Source organism: Phaeoacremonium minimum (assembly GCF_000392275.1).
Source record: "Phaeoacremonium minimum UCRPA7 unplaced genomic scaffold PA7_03_scaffold_496, whole genome shotgun sequence".
Taxonomy (NCBI): Eukaryota; Fungi; Ascomycota; class Sordariomycetes; order Togniniales; family Togniniaceae; genus Phaeoacremonium; species Phaeoacremonium minimum.
In genome coordinates, this window is record NW_006921398.1 from 447,372 (window position 1) to 463,833 (window position 16,462).

At 54.1% G+C, this 16,462-nt stretch overlaps 4 protein-coding genes across 4 annotated transcripts; 3 read left to right on the forward strand and 1 right to left on the reverse strand.

The window, feature by feature from the left end:
* Nucleotides 1–362: 362 nt before the first annotated feature.
* On the forward strand, nt 363–1,739 carry UCRPA7_6853 (putative chaperone protein dnaj protein; the record flags this gene model as incomplete). Its single annotated transcript, XM_007919389.1, has 2 exons — nt 363–433; nt 515–1,739. 2 exons carry the CDS (start codon nt 363–365, stop codon nt 1,737–1,739), a joined length of 1,296 nt encoding a protein of 431 aa, XP_007917580.1.
* A 1,490-nt stretch (nt 1,740–3,229) lies between these two features.
* UCRPA7_6854 (putative glucoamylase p protein) lies at nt 3,230–5,046 on the forward strand (the record flags this gene model as incomplete). Its single annotated transcript, XM_007919390.1, has 3 exons — nt 3,230–3,290; nt 3,347–3,716; nt 3,765–5,046. The coding sequence occupies 3 exons, from the start codon at nt 3,230–3,232 to the stop codon at nt 5,044–5,046; spliced, it is 1,713 nt and encodes a 570-aa protein (XP_007917581.1).
* A 177-nt stretch (nt 5,047–5,223) lies between these two features.
* On the reverse strand, nt 5,224–7,648 carry UCRPA7_6855 (putative c6 zinc finger domain-containing protein; the record flags this gene model as incomplete). Its single annotated transcript, XM_007919391.1, has 4 exons — nt 5,224–6,600; nt 6,653–7,138; nt 7,194–7,224; nt 7,281–7,648. The coding sequence occupies 4 exons, from the start codon at nt 7,646–7,648 to the stop codon at nt 5,224–5,226; spliced, it is 2,262 nt and encodes a 753-aa protein (XP_007917582.1).
* Nucleotides 7,649–13,653: 6,005 nt separating this feature from the next.
* On the forward strand, nt 13,654–15,332 carry UCRPA7_6857 (putative c6 zinc finger domain protein; the record flags this gene model as incomplete). Its single annotated transcript, XM_007919392.1, has 2 exons — nt 13,654–13,691; nt 13,766–15,332. The coding sequence occupies 2 exons, from the start codon at nt 13,654–13,656 to the stop codon at nt 15,330–15,332; spliced, it is 1,605 nt and encodes a 534-aa protein (XP_007917583.1).
* Nucleotides 15,333–16,462: the final 1,130 nt, after the last annotated feature.

Genomic DNA, 16,462 nt, shown 5'->3' on the forward strand with positions numbered 1-16,462 from the left:
ATCGCGAAGTGGACCGCGCCCCGTTATCGCAGCCTCTTAAGCCGACCTTAGATGCCTAAGGCACCATCAAGCGTTACCCGGCACGGTATTCCTCGGGCCAAAAAAAAGTTGATAGCGATTGGCGATGTCATCCAAATGTTTCTAGAATCTCTCCCCTATATACCCACTGTCTCTTCTTTCCCTCATTCGTGCTCTTCCACTTGGCGATTCTTTCTTCAGCTCAGATGCATACTTCACATTCATCATCATGAACTCCAGCCTAGTAATACGGGCCGGTGCGCCTGTACGGCAATTCTCTGCCGCGCAAATATGTCGACGGAGCTTCAACACCTACTGCTCCCATAGCACCCAACCTAGCAATCATGCGTCAACTGCACGGGCGCCCAAACGGCCTGCAGCGAGCGCACGTCGACAAAGATTCCCTTGTCAACGTGTAAGTCGTGATACCTTCTTCTGCCGGGATTACAAATAGCTGACATCTCATTCGCGCACAGGCTTTCCATGCTACCCCAAGTTCTCTCGCGTCAGTCAAAGATCCATACAAGGTCCTAGGTGTGGGCAAGTCTGCTTCCGCCTCCGAGATTAAGAAAGCCTACTACGGCCTGGCAAAGAAGTACCACCCTGACACGAACAAGGACCCGACCGCGAAGGACCAATTTGCTGAGATCCAGACGGCCTACGAGCTCCTATCGGACCCCAAGAAGAAGGAGCAATATGACCAATTCGGTGCTGCTGGCTTCGACCCAAATGCAGGACCAGGACCCGGCGGCGACCCATTTGGTGGAGCAGGCAATCCTTTTGCTGGCTTTGGAGGGCAAGGTGGCTTCGGAGCCAACTTCAACTTTGAAGATCTCTTCTCGGCTTTCGCTGGCGGCCAAGGAGGCAATCCATTCGGCGGCGGCGGCCGTAGAGGCGCTCGGAATCCGTTCCAGCAAGAGATTTTGGTTGGCGACAATATTGAAGTTCAGACAAACATCTCCTTTATGGAAGCGGCCAAGGGCACCAGCAAGACGATCACTATCACCCCTCTTGTGACGTGTAAGACTTGTACCGGTAGCGGACTGAAGGCGGGCACGCAACGGTCACAGTGCAAGACATGTGGTGGCACGGGAACACGAGTCCATTTCCTCTCTGGTGGCTTCCAGATGGCTTCAACATGTAACACTTGTGGAGGTACTGGAGCCTCGATACCTAAAGGGTCGGAGTGCAAGTCATGTCACGGTGATGGTGTGACAAGGGAGCGCAAGACTCTGACGATAGACATCCCTGGCGGTATCGAAGATGGCATGCGATTACGAGTGGACGGCGAGGGAGACGCGCCGGTGACTGGCAAAGCGGCAGACCCTAATATCCGAGGAACTCGTGGAGACCTGTTTGTCTTTGTCCGGGTCGCATCAGACCCGAAATTCAGTCGCTCCGGCTCCGATATTCTCTATACGGCCTCGATTCCGTTAACAACGGCTTTGCTAGGTGGTGAGGTCAGCGTGCCGACTCTAGATGGCCAGGTGAACGTGAAAGTTGCAACGGGCACTGGCACTGGCGAGAAGATGACGCTCGCTGGCAAGGGAATGAAGAAGCTCAGTGGCCGTAGAGGTGGATCGGGAGACCTCAGGGTTGAGTTCCGTGTTCAGATGCCCAAGTATCTCACGGCCAACCAAAGGATGATTGCGGAGATGCTTGCCGACGAACTTGGAGACAAGACGGCAAAGCGAATCATGAATATCCGGACACCAGAGTAGGAACTATCTCCCTGGCTTTTATCGCAAGATGTACTGACGATTACTTTCAGGTCTGATGCGCAATCAACCGGAGACTCGCATAAGAACGAGGGCTTCTTGAAGTCTATGTGGCATAATCTAACGAACCATCCCGCTCACCAAAAGAAACCAACATCCGATTCACCAGAATCAGAACCGAAGATGGACACTCCAGACGAAAAGACAGATGAAAAGAAGGATGAGCCCAAGAAGGCTTCAGATTCTGGATGAGGTAATTCCCCGCAGCATGTACAATACGTATCTTGGAGATTACCCAATCTCCAATTGGACATATTCATTAAATAGATTGGATTGCATGGGCGGTGTTGAGGTCATTCTTGCTTTGGCGTCCGCGCGGTAGGGCTAGAACGACATGAACATATGTTGAAGCAGCAGCTTGCCGCCAAGGCACCTGATTCGTTGTATATTAGGTAGGCAGGGGGTGCTTGATGTAAGGTAGAACTACATACAGAACAAGACCACTCTTAATGACAGAGGCCCAGCCTCATCATCATCAATTTCAGAAGCAACAGCAAACTCTCCGCCGAGATCATGCAGAGTCGGAGTTATTGTGTCACGCTACAGATCCTAAGTCCACTGGCCGTTGCTCGATAGAGGATCGTGTAATGGTCTCGGAAAATCTACTTCGGTCAATTGCTCGGGCGCACTCCTCTTGGACCACAAGTCTGGCCGACGGGGAGCGAAAGTTGGACAACCTAGCAACCGAGGGTTCCTGGATTGTTGTGTCAGCGTCGCAGCATTGAACAGTTCACAGCACTGGCACTCTGCGAAGAATAGTAACAATGGCAATCGCCCTCGAGCGTCAAGTCATCAATACCATTCTAGCAACGATGAACACGAGCGACATGGCAATTGTGTGCTTGGGACTTTCTCTTGGGGTAGCATATGGTTGACGCCCCGCAAGACCAGGGGTCACGATGGGCGATGGCATGGGCATAGCACTGGGGGAGAAAGACAGGCGCCCGCTCTCTCCGCAACTCGATCTTCCCCACATCCCCACCTCGAATCGGACCGCAAGACAAGTATCGTCCTGGACTTATTTTCGATAGCCTCGTGAGGAGAAGCTCCCGTTGTGGCCAAAGCTCCCCTCGGACCTTAAGATGAACGCCTTCCTAAGCTCGTGCAACGGTCCCTACTCGGCGAGAACTATAATAGCGTGGACCTCTTATTACAGCACACGATGCACAGCATATAGGGCTGTATAAAGTCATCATGATTTCTCTTCTATCAGAGAATTCTGGAGCCTGTCGAGTAGCCCTAGTGACAGCAATTATTCCCGCGCTACGATGTTGTTCTCTAGTTCGAGGCTCGTTCTTGCCAGCATCCTAGCTCATAGCACTGGCATAGTCTCGGCTGCTTGGCCCCAGGATGTCAGTGTGGATTCTTTCGTCTCAACAGAGAGAGGGATTGCTTTTCAAGGCGCACTGAATAACATTGGACCAAATGGCTCAATGGTTCCAGGTGCAGCGGCGGGCTACGTCGTCGCCAGCCCTTCCAAGGCCAACCCGAACTGTAAGTCGTCGGCAACATCAGCAGTCGCAGTTGTCATACACTAACAAATCCAAAAGACTTCTATACATGGTCAAGAGACTCGGCTTTAACATTGAAGATGATTGTTGACGAATTCCTTTTCGGCGATACCTCTGTCCAACAATACATTGAGGATTATATTCATGCACAGGCTGTCCTCCAGACGGTATCCAATCCGTCAGGAACCTTGCTGCCAGCAGGGACTGGTCTTGGGGAGCCAAAGTTCAACGTCGACGGCACTCGTTTCAACGGCAACTGGGGTCGCCCCCAGCGAGATGGACCGGCACTCCGAGCCATTGCTATCATCACATACTCGAACTGGCTCATCGAGCAAGGAGAGACAGACAGAGTGAAGACCGTTATCTGGCCTATCATCTCCAATGATTTGTCTTATGTCGGACAATATTGGTAGGGTCTCTTGACCTTCTCCATTGAAACATGCACTTATAGAATTAGGAACTCTACCGGCTTCGATCTTTGGGAAGAGGTATCAGGCTCAAGCTTCTTCACAACCCAGAACCAGTACCGCTCATTGATCGAAGGCGCAGTTCTAGCGGAGAAACTTGGTGTCACTTGCACTGGGTGCGATGAGGCACCTCAAGTCCTATGTTTCCTACAGACATATTGGAATGGGGAATACTTTATTGCCAACATCAACACCAATACTCAAAGGTCTGGCATTGATGCGAACACAGTCCTTGGCGCTATCTCTGTCTTCGACGTAGATGCTGCCTGTGACAACCCGTCTATCCAGCCTTGCCACAGCCGTGCCTTATCAAACTTCAAGGCATTCGTCGACACCTTCCGCAATAGTAGTCTATACCCCATCAACGCCGGCATCAACTCAACCAGCGGTGTTGCTCTTGGACGATATGCCGAGGATGTCTACTACAATGGCAACCCCTGGTATCTCATCACTCTTTGTGCAGCTGAGTTTCTGTATGACGCCGTTGCGCAGTGGGATAAGCAGCGCTTCATCACCGTGGACTCCACCTCTCTTGCTTTTTTCCAAGACCTGTATCCGGAAGCCAAGGCCCAGACATATAAGCGGTGCCACAAGACCGACCCATACCGACAGATCCTCAACGCTGCTACCGCTTACGCCGACTCCTTCGTGGCAGTGGCCCAGCGCTACACGCCAGCCAACGGCTCTCTGTCAGAGCAGTTCAACAAGAACCCTCCAGGGGAACCCCTCTCCGCGTACGACTTGACATGGTCCTACGCTGCATTCGTAACCATGGCAGAGCGCCGCGCGGGCCAATATCCACCGGGCTGGACCGCGAGCGTCGTTGAGCCACCTACGAAGTGCGAGGCTTCGTCCACACGGGGCACGTACTCCCCGGCTGTGGCAGCGGGCGCGCCTAACGTCACATCGACGTGCACGAGCAACGTACTCTTCATCGTTAACGCGACGACGTACTACGGCGAGAACATCTATGTCACCGGCAACACTACTGACCTGGGCTCGTGGAACCTCGACAACTCCCAGCCGCTGCTGGCAAGCAACTACACGTCTGAGAGACCGGAGTGGTACGTCCAGCTGGCCATGACGGCGGGCGAGACGGTCACGTACTCGTATGTGCGCCAGGAGGACTGCGGACAGCCGTACATCTGGGAGACGGTGAACCGAACTCTCACGGTACCTGAATGTACGGATGAAAGCGGCACCGACACGACACCGCAGCTAACGACGGACGATGCATGGACAGGACCGTTGGGATCAAGCGGTGGATGTTAATGGGATTTTGTATGGTATGAAAAGCGGTCTTTTGTTCTGCGGATTGAGTAGACAGGCGCCTTGTATCCTTGCGGATATACTGTACATGAATGATATGCCTTGATAAACATGATCACCATTGGTCATTAGGGACCTTTCTGCTTGCTCCGTACTCCTGTGACCATTCAGACAACCATACTATTGCCCTCCCGGACCCTGGTGTGGCCCAGGCATCCCTCCCTGTGGAACGGGCATGCCTCCTTGTGGGAACCCCCCAAAGTCGACCCCAACTCCCCCAAACCCAGTAAAACCTTGCATGATGGTGCTCCAATCCATCTGTCCAAACTCAATATCCGGCATGCCAGAGCCAAACATCTGGCTCATCGGATCGAAACCCGAGAACATGGTATCGGGTGTGCCCATGCTGTTGATCGATGGCGCTGCCGGGCTCGAATCCATCGGCGGCCGGCTCCCGCCAAATCCAGTCGCCGGCACCGGCACTGCCTCGTTGACTACCACGTTTCCAGAGGACGACTGCTTCTTATTGTGCTGCTTCGCCGCGAGCTGCTGCAGCACGGTAATCAATTTGGGCACAGGGGGCGCAGGCCGACCCTGCTGGATCTCGGCTGCCGAGTGGGCGTCCCACGCCTTGAGAAACAGCCTGCCGAGCGCGATGTGCATGGGGCTGCGCAGGTTGCGCGCCAATGCGCGCTTGTCATGGTTCTCTGCGATGGCGGCCCAGGCGCGGTCGCACAGCTCACCCGTGGTGAGGGTGCGGAGCTCGCTGACAAGGAAGATGTACGCCGGGAAGGGGAAGTGGAAGAACGTGTACCACAGGAAGCCCCTGAGACTCTCGGTGGACTGGATGACGTTGTCGTACTCGATCATGCGGATCGCCTCCATGAACAGCATGTCCCTGATCCCGGAATCCATTGCTCGGGGGTCACCCATGTTTACCTTGCAGAGATAGGCAATCACGCGGAGCTTGCAGAGAGCTTGACGGGTCATCATCAACGTGAAGAGATGGAGCGGAATCTTCGGGTCGCAATGCTTCAAATAAGCATTCTCAATGTAGTTGCAGTATCCGTCGAGGTCGGCCATCGGTAGGTTTTGGTTGGCAACATGCGTGACAATATCAGGGGATGATGGCGAGGGATTGTATTGAAACTTTGGTTTGGCTGCATTCAGTAGATGCGGCACAGGCCCTGAGGCCTCGGGATTGGCAGCGGCAGTCATCTCGATCCGGGTGAGGCAGAATATCATCTCTGTTGCGCCAACGTACGGCGTGGGAGGATCTTTCGAATGAACATAGAGATCGGTATCGTTGACGTTGAGGGGCCATTTGCAGTCCCCTCGACTAGAAGACAAAGCCGTAATGGTCGATCCTGTAATCTCTGCGATGCGCTTATCGAAAGATACTAACTGCCACCAGAGTCGTCTTCGCTGCTCGACTTCAAAGGGTGGTAACCCAAATTGAGCACTATCTCGCTGAAGACCCAGGCGTTGGGCCACCCGCACAGCAATGCCAATGAGACAGTACAACGAACGTGGGTCTACGAATTGCCGGATACAAAGCTGGAGGGTGATCAGTTCCAGTCCGATAAGATTTGAAGTACGTTTGACTCACTAGAAATATGACGTAAGCTTGAAGTGTGATTAAGTCCGGACTTCGCATGAAGCCCGCGTTGATCAGGGCCTGCTGACAACCGTGGTGATACTTTGAGAGAAGAATAGACTTTTCCTCTCCGAAGGTCTTCTGCACATCCTCATCCTGCATAGAAATGATGGCAATGAAGTAGATGCTAAACATGAGTGCCTCGAGAGGTTTGGGTATCTTGGCAGGATTTGCACCGGCCTCAATGATCTGACTCTGGAGCGTTGGCGTGTGAGTAAGCTTTAGCAATGGGTTCACATTGTCGAGGTATATCTGCCACAGCTGGAGTATCTGGATGCCGGAGGGATGATACTCTGTGACGAGATCATATGAGCCGCCGATGACGAAAGGAAAGCCATCCTGGTTATCAAACATGGTATCAAATGCATGATGAATAGTTGGGCCGCCGTCTTCATCATCATCTGAAGAATCACGGAGGATGTCCTCATGTGCTTTGTACTGTTGAAGGGGTTAGCCAAGGATGGAATAAGCAATCAATGTGGGATTGACCAACCTCTTTATAGTAAGGAAACCACTTGGACGGTCTGACGAGCATCAGCCTCTTGTTACTAGTTCATCAGTGTGGTTGCACGGCACTTACTTATCGTAGTGGGAGGCTTGATTCGACGACGCGAACTCGGGGGCACTGGATGATGGAGATGTCTTCAGCCCACCAATACCATGCTCAATCTCATCGACCTCATCTCCGCCCGCGGCGTCTGATGCCCTGAGCTCATGGCCGATGGGCTCAAAGTTGACACCGTGCTGAGCGAGCAGCGATTCGTATTTCTTTAGTCTATCGATGAGCTCTCGCTCGTGGGGCTTCTTCTTCCTCCGCCTGGGAGGCTGCGGTGGGACTACTCTGCACTCCACCTGGGCCTTGACGCAGTTGGCGCAGGGCTTGTTCTTGTCACAGCGGACTTTGCGCTGCTGGCACAAGACACATGAGTGACCCCTTGTCAGTTTCATAACCGAGGGATCCGGGGCGACAGCATGGCTAGCGAGTCCCCGAGGAGGAGAGGAGTCTTGCTCGGGAATGGCAGCCATGGTACGGTATAATAACGTCTGATAGAGCTCTTTAGTCGCATGAGGCTCCGGATGGGAGAGGCCGTGTCTCGGATCCGAGGAGGCAGGCCAGCGATAACACGCGGCGGCGTCTCACACTACGTGTCACTGATAGTCCCAGCAGATAGATGGACGGGCCGGGGACTGACGTCGAGAAGCCAAGCGAGAGATGGCCGAACTGCAGGGCACATTCAGCCCGAGTCTGCGGGCCACACTCCAATGTACCGAAGGTACCGTACGTGCTGCAACCGCTTCCGAGGATCTGCTCGTTTAGGTGTTACTATCAATCAACGACAGCGGCGGCGCTTGCTGGCTCGCCTGTTGCTGTTGCACGACACACTCGGGCGGTTTTATCACACCCGGTCTGAGACAGTTCTAGGCCGGACAAAAGAGTAATAGGGATGAAAGAGCGATCTCAGCAAGGCACAGGCAGAAGTCTGAATCATCATCCTAATATTAGTCGCTACTCTAGGGGCAGGTCGTACCAACAGACATTGTTTGCGCAGGATTCATAGTGGAGGCGGGCAAGCGGGCAGGTTGTCTCTCTCGGGACCGAAGATATCAGCTTCGAACCCGGGCGGTCTTGGCAACTCATTCGACGCTAGGCCCGGAGAGGCATGGCGTGGATCACCGGCTGCCAGGGGGTCGACGCCGGATCCGATGGGGAAAGTCAACCTTCAAAAGCCAGAAGGCTGCTCCATACACAGCTGCCCTTCATAGCTGTTCACGCCCGAAAAGCGTCATCAATATGGATTTCGCTGGAGAGTCCGATGCACCTCATTAAACTCGGCCCGGCGGTCTCGAATGCGCAATGTAGGTATATAACTTTTTCCTGTCTCTTTCTGTCAGGAGAGCCTAGGCGCTCCCTCTCTCTTGGTTCTCGCTTCGTTGTATTAGATCAAAGCTAGGATAGAGACCGTATACGACGATTCAATTCGACGCACTAGTGTGCTCTGCTTTGAGCATTATCTCTCATCATATTCTATCTCTATATACTATTGAAAGGGCAGACGGAAACAGCATTTATACTACACTATGTCTCGCTCGACCACATCTCTGGCCAGCGGCGAAAGCAGCGCGCCAGAGAGGCTGGCTGAGAAAAAGGAGGTTTCTGATGGTGAAGAGCTCACTCCTAGTCCGCCTGCAGAGGCCAAGCCGCGAGGACCTACCTCGATCCCCGATCTATACAAGCCAAAGACATTGAAGTTCTGGCTGATTCTGCTCTCTAATTTCCTGGCCCTTTTTCTGGTCGCACTCGATCGAACTATCATTTCAACGGCTGTTCCGCGGATCACAGATGATTTCAAGAGCTTGGGAGATATTGGTTGGTACGGTTCGGCGTACATGTTGACCACGTCGGCCTCCCAGCTTATCTACGGCAGAGTGTATAAGTTCTACGACATGAAATGGTATGTTTTCAGTATCCGGTGAGATGCAACCAACTAACATGTGAGCACAGGACTTTTATGACTTCTATAATAATTTTTGAGGTTGGCTCCGCTATCTGTGGAGCAGCGCCAAACTCTCCAGTCTTCATTGTTGGGAGATCCATCGCAGGTCTAGGTTCTGCAGGCATATTTGCTGGAGGCATGATGATAATGATCCCCATGATCCCTCTTCATAAACGACCAATGTTCCAGGGAATGTTTGGTATGGTATTTGGACTTGCTTCTGTTCTAGGTCCGGTAGTCGGTGGAGCGTTCACTAGCCATGTGTCTTGGAGGTAAGGCAATATATTCTATCCAGGTCCTCATCAATGCGAGGCTGTGGATGCTGACGTTATGTGAAGATGGTGCTTCTATATAAACCTCCCGGTGGGTGCGGTCACGATGGTCTTCCTAGTCTTCTTTTGGAATCCGCCACCGCAGAAGCATGAGCCAACATCAACCATAAACCACATCAAGCGCCTTGACCCCCTGGGCACCTTCTTCTTTCTACCGGCCATCGTGAGCTTGTTGCTTGCACTACAATGGGGCGGCTCGAAATACACCTGGGGCAATGGACGCATTATTGCGCTCTTCATTTTATTTGGAGTTCTGATCCTCGCCTTTGCGGCTGTTCAGATACTGAGACCGCAGACTGCTACAGTCCCACCGAGGGTTATCACGCAGCGAAGTATCTTCTGCGGCGCCACATTTACCTTCTTTCTCGCCGGCGCTATGTTAATGACAGTGTACTTCTTGCCGATTTGGTGTAAGTTTATGTGTATTCTGCCATGACTCTATGTCAGCTGTTGACAGCTCTTTAGTCCAAACCGTCAAGGGTGTGGATCCTCTTAAGTCAGGAACATATACGCTTCCTCTCGTCCTCAGTCTCGTGGCCTCAAGTATATTGTCGGGGTTGTGCACTCAGAAGATCGGCTACTATGTCCCCTCCATGATTCTCGCTCCATGCCTCATGGCCACAGGCGAGGGCCTGATGAGCACGTTCAACCCACGCACCGGCACATCACGCTGGGTGGGCTACCAGTTCCTCACCGGCTTCGGTCTTGGTCTCGGCATGCAGACCAGCGGGCTCGCAGCGCAGGCCGTGCTGCCGCCGGAGGACATCTCGACGGGCATCTCCATCATGTTCTTCGTCCAGCAGCTCGGCGGCGCGGTCTTCACGACCGTCGGGCAGTCCATCCTCAGCAACCTGCTCGTTGCCAGGCTCTCGAGCGTGCCGGGCCTCGACGCCAACGCCATCGTGACGAACGGCGCGACGGGGCTGCTGGACTACGTCCCGTCGCAGTACCTCGACTTTGTCATCCACGCGTACAACTACGCGTGCACGAGGATCTTCCTCGCGGGCATGGGGCTCTCGCTCGGCTCGCTCGTGGCCGCGACGGGGATGGAGTGGAAGAACATCAAGAAGGGCAGGCAAGGTGCAGGAGGAGGCCCTCCCGGCGGACCCAAAGATGCCGAAGCCGGAGGAGAGGCCGGCCCCGCCGCTGATCCGCCGAGCCAGCCCATCACCGCGCAGGAGAAGGAGACCGGTGTCCTCGGCAAGGAGAAGCATGAAGCTGACCTGGCGAAGAAGACGGACGCTAACGAGTGAAGAGCACACGAGCCATGAATACGCATTGGGATCCTTTATTACTATGCAAATAGCCCGGCGTTAGGGATATAGGACTATGTCAAGAGGGCATTGGAGGGCAAGGTTCACACTCTACACAATCACACGGATCACGGGCGGGTTTTTCGACGGGGTTCTGGTGCAAGAATAATTAGACAATCCCATATCGCTGTTACTCCTCGTTTCACCATGTCCCTGGACTGCATATCGCACGACTCCTGCTCGTGACTGATGAGTCTGAGCAAAGGGTGACCAGAATAGAAACCATTGAAGCCCCCAAGTGGGGTAATTGTAATAATTGAAATTGTAATAGTAATAGTACAGGTAGAGCAGCACAGCACAGCACAGCATAGCACCGTAGTAGGATTGCTTATAGAAGAAGCTGGTATTAATCGATCGCATCGGGGCCCGTCATTTCTTCAGGGCTTGGCCGTTGATAAAGCGGGCTTTCTGATAGGCCAGGTTTATACAACGTGGCCCGCGGGTGGCATGGCCCAATACATTCGACAACGGACATGAGGTTCCGCGATCGTGCCAGCAGGCTGCGTGCCTCCTACTACATTGATTGCATCATGAGGGGTGAGGTGACTTGAGAGCCAGAGCCAGACCAAGGTACCATAACATACCACACCACACCACACACGAGTCGGCAGGCGTGGAGGGAGTGCCAATTGCTACCCTTCTGGGCCACACGTACGTCTGGTCAAGCAACCCAAGAAAGTCTGGAGGTGGCAACTCGGGCTCGGGCGGGTGCTGGGTAAGGACTGCACAGTAGTACCTTGCTGTAGGACAACCGGAATCATGACATCTACGGTAATCCTCCGTGCTTTCGCCCGCCCACCGCATGCGCCGCCGTGCTGTGCTCGGTATGCTTTGCTTTGCGTGCTTGCGTGATGCAATCCTGCGAGAGTGTTCATCCTCCCACGAAGTGGGCTTAGCCCAAGGAGCTAGCGCCTGCCAGACAGGCTACTACTGTAAACCATCCCAAGACATGCCAGACATGGCACTTGCCTGCTAGCCATCCTTAGAGCCGGCATGCTGAAGAAGGCGTAGAAGATGAAGAAAGAAGCAATTAAAAAAAGTCTCCGTTATGGGGCCCTCCCGGAGTGGGCTTGTTTCAGTGGGCTAAGCCGTTTCACGACAGACCGTTGAGCGCCTGATCGTGAACTACTGCAGCTGTGCCAGCTTTCCAGGGCCTCCTAGTGCCTGTGCGTAGTCCGTATTATGATAGTACGGTGGGCTTCACATGTACGCAGTATGGCTTATCGTGAGATGATTGACATGGATCATGGAGATCTCCGTCTTGTTACGTACTCCCTACCTACCTGACTACCTATAGGTACCTATGTATGAGACGAGCAACAAGGCAGTTAACGTTAGCAGATGGGTAGGCAGTAAGATACTTGAACTGGTAGGCAATAGCGGCACAAACTGGCTGGCTGGCCACCACCTCCATCTAAATACGGGTGGTGGCCTCCGTAGTCGAGCCGATACGTAATCTCCCCCTGAGGAGATGGAGCAGCTCGTTATTTCAGCTTTCCTCTTGCATGGAGTTCCTGGTCCTGGTCCTGTTCCTGTTCCGTTGTGTCCATCTTGCTGGATGGATCTGATCTTACATCACTTTACGGAGTACAGTACCTTGGCACCTCGGCCTTGAACGGAGGCTGAAGAGCGGGCAGACCATCCCAAATCTGTCCTCTTGACGGTATTGCCTTGCCCTGCTCGCAATTGAGGGGTCAGTCCGACCATATATATACCATATACCATATCTACCTAGGTATAGCTGGCTGGCATCGTGAGTGGCCTTTCTGGCCTATTACATGCTTCTGCATAGCTGACAGCAACCTTGGAAGTCTTCTTTGAAGTTGGTCAGGACCTGCCATCCGCTTGCCTTGCTTATGCAGTAACTCAAGTAGGGACCTAAGCCTGCTGTACGCTGTAGATCCTGAGCTGCAGTGTGCGTCCGTCCGCCCGCACTACAGGACACTACCTAGTTGCTAGTACACACCACGCCACACACCGGACCAACTTCCCTGCTCACCGCGGCCACCATACACCCAGCTGCAGGTGTTGATTTGATGTGCTGCTGTTGCTGTTCGTGACCCCCAGTCCAGCCGTCTCCATCTTCCGTCTCCAATCCCTAACAATCCCTTCTCACCTTCCCTGTCGCTGTCCTTGTTCTGTTTGGAGACCGCCCTCACCACAGTAGCGAGATAGGGCACAGATCCCGCTCTAGCCTACTGTGGTAGCGTGCCTCTTGGCGGCTCTCATGGAAGGCCCGCTGTGCCTTCTTGTGATCGACTCCATCGCTGTCACTTTGACAGACCACCCACTGGATACTAACGTCAAGGGCCACCAAGCATTGTCCCCCCCGGTCGTCCCCGGCTCGTTACCAGCTGTGATTCCAAGCAATCTCGGCCAAGCCCCGATCATTAAAAGCCCGCGCTCCTCCCATCTTCCAATCATCCGTGTCTTCTGTACGAGGGACATCTCCCAAGACCACAGAGCCGCCTGTCACTCGCTGCCCGTCTCCAGACTCTTGTCGCCCGCCGCGTCCGGATACTACGCACCCGCTGCCCCGAACGCACCTGACGTACCCCGGTGCCGACGCCAGCGCCAGCGCCGTTACTCTGGCTTACTGACAGGAATCGGTACGCTACCCTGCCCCGTTCGAGACGCCCTGTCGGCATGGGGTCGGCCGTGAAGGACCCAGACGACGCCGCCGCGCACCTCGACTTGTCGGTTGCGCGGCGGCGAACGCGTGCCAGCAAGCCCAAAGTCAGGACGGGCTGCTTAACCTGGTATGATGACCTGCCTTCACTTCCCTTATCGCTGCTTTAAAGCAGTCTCTTCACATGCACTGGTCCTCCTGTCTAACACTGAGTCACAGCAAGTGAGTGGTTTTGATCCTTCGTAGTCTTAATGCAAACCCTAGACGCCAAATCTAAACCTCGGTGTCTCATACAGAATACGGCGTGTCAAGTGCGGCGAAGAGAAACCCGCATGTCTGAGATGCACATCCACAGGTCGCACATGCGACGGCTACGACAAGGGTGCGCCGAGCCGCCACCGTACTCAGGAGACCCTCCGCAGTCTTGAGATTGCCAAGAGGGAGTTCCTCAAGACCTACCAATGGAACGACGCCTTCCGTTCCATGCGCCCATTGATTGCCGATATCGACGGCACTGAGACCGAGAGGCGCTTCTTTCACAAGTTCAGGACCGTCTCCTCGGGCGGTCTCGCAAATCATGTACTTAACTTTACAGACTTCTTTGCGCGGATATGTCCGCAGATGAGCCACCAGGACGAAGCAGTGAAGCACGCCATGGTTGCCCTCGGCGCCGCGTACCACCAGTTCCAGATCCCAGAGGGTGCCTCACCAACCGACTGTGACGAGGTCGAGGTGTTCACCATCGAGCAGTACACCAAGTCACTGTCTAAACTACAGAAACATGTCGCCTCACCCTCAGACGACAGCACACGCCTCTTCCTCGTGTGCTGTCTCGCTTTCATCTGTCTCGAGTCTCTACGCTCTAACCATACCGCAGCGTTGACTCATCTAAGAAACGGGCTGAACATCATCGGCTCATTACCGGACTGCTACTTTGAATTCCTAGCCGACGACAACAAGGCGTCACGGGGCGTATATTCCGGCGACCTAGACATGCAGGACATCATCATGATATTTGCTCGACTCGAGATATCAGCATCATTTTTCGCCGACCAGGTCAAGCCGGTCATCGCCATCAAGTCATACAACCTGCGTAAGATGTACGACGGCTCAGAGATGCAGGACTTCAAGGACTTATGGGACGTCCACAAGCAGGAGCTTGCCTATTTTAGGGACATCCATGGGCGGATGTACGAGACGGACGGTCGCTCGGGTGACCTCGAATTCTGGTCACGACCGGAGGAGAGCGCGCAGCAGTTTCGGCTGGCAGCCCGGACGAGAAAGCTTGAGTTGCTCTTCAAGAGGTTCATGTCGTCACCGAAAGCCCCGCGACCCGGCACGTCTGAGTACTTCTCACTGCATGTTGACTGGCTGCACTTTCGTTGTGCCAGCCTCTTCCTGAACGGCATGACTGGCCTGGACCCGGAGACGCTGCAAGCCAAGTGCCCCGAGCCTGCCAAGTCGGACCAGGCCATCATCAAGGAGATGTTCGTCACAGGGAACATGCTGTACCAGAACTACCACAAGCGGTCGCGCACGCAAAAGGCGCGGGGATACACCTACGACGCGGGCATAGTGGGGCCGCTGTATTATGTGTCGATATCGTCCGAGGACGCCACGATCCGCAACAAGTCGCTGAAGCTGCTGCGGGAGATCCACGTGCGCGAGGGCTTCTGGGACGGGCCGGAGATGCAGAACCTGGTGAAGCAGGTGGGCCAGGCCATCGAGGGGGAGAAGTGGCCGTTCGAGGAGGTCCCGCGGACCCTGACGGGCCTCGGGTCGGTGCCTGGCATCTACGACACGCTGGCGAGGTTGGACCTGTCGTCTGACAGCGAGTCGCCGGACAGCAGGATAAGTGCTTAAGGGGGGCACGGGGAGAGCTGGCAGCTTTCTAGTTGTATGATGTGCAAATAAGCCTCGGCGTCGTCAATAAGCCAGGTTTGGCTTGTGTCTATAGCATCAAAAATGGCTGGCAATGTGTATATGACAAGATGTGGCGCTGATGCAGGGTTTTCTGCAGACAATTTCTCATGACACCACATTATAGCATCAGCGTTCAATGTTTCTCCTGACTAACATCATGGATGAGCAACAGAAGGACTATCTGATCCAATGATAGCATACCCAAGCCTGCGCCCAGATCCTAGCGGCGCAAGGAGAACACCCTGTGCTGGGCTGTGTTGGTGGATTGGCCGCAAGGCTGTGTCCTACTAGCTGCCCATCCTTCAGGTTCTCAGGGCTAGACCCAATCACGAAGGGCGCTAGGACGGCAGTGCTGTGCCGTGGCCCAGCAGCTAAAAAGACGTTTGACACGCCTTGAGCTCCTCATCTGTCATCCAAGCCCATCAAGCATCCCCTGTCCTGTCCTGTGTTTCCTGTCCTGTTACTCACATTCTCTTGCTGTATCTACTTTATCTTCTCGTTCCCTTTCGACCTTTCACTTGCACCACCTGCTTTCGATATTGGCATCTGATTCGCCCGATTGGAGACTGGCGGCTGCAACCTGCCCGACATTGAGTGACTCTGCTTTCTCCATTTATTTATCTGACCTGATCTGCTTTTTTGATCTGATCTCGACTCGACCCCGCCGCCGCTCGCTTCAGCTGCCTGCCTGTCTGCCTGCCTGCCTGGCCTGTTAGTTTGGTCTCATCCCACTTCAACGACACTTCACCTCACTTCACTTCACCTTTATACAGTCAGTCACTTGAGCAGAACAGACCAAGAACAGATCCGGCGAACCTGATGCGGTAGCCAAAGCCAAGCCTGTGCCGGAGACCCGACCTGCCACCACCCAAGGGTGGTTGATCTCGGAGTCACTGCCTGGCGATTTGTGGGGTTCAGACGGGTTCAAGAAGCGCATTGTTTCAACCCCATCCTTCAACGACCCGGATCTCCAGCCGCAACCCAACCCGGTTCGCCACCACTTTGGATCGCCGTCCCTTCGTTTATAATTCAGCGCCTTTGGCATTATAGGTGCGAATTTCCGTCATAGC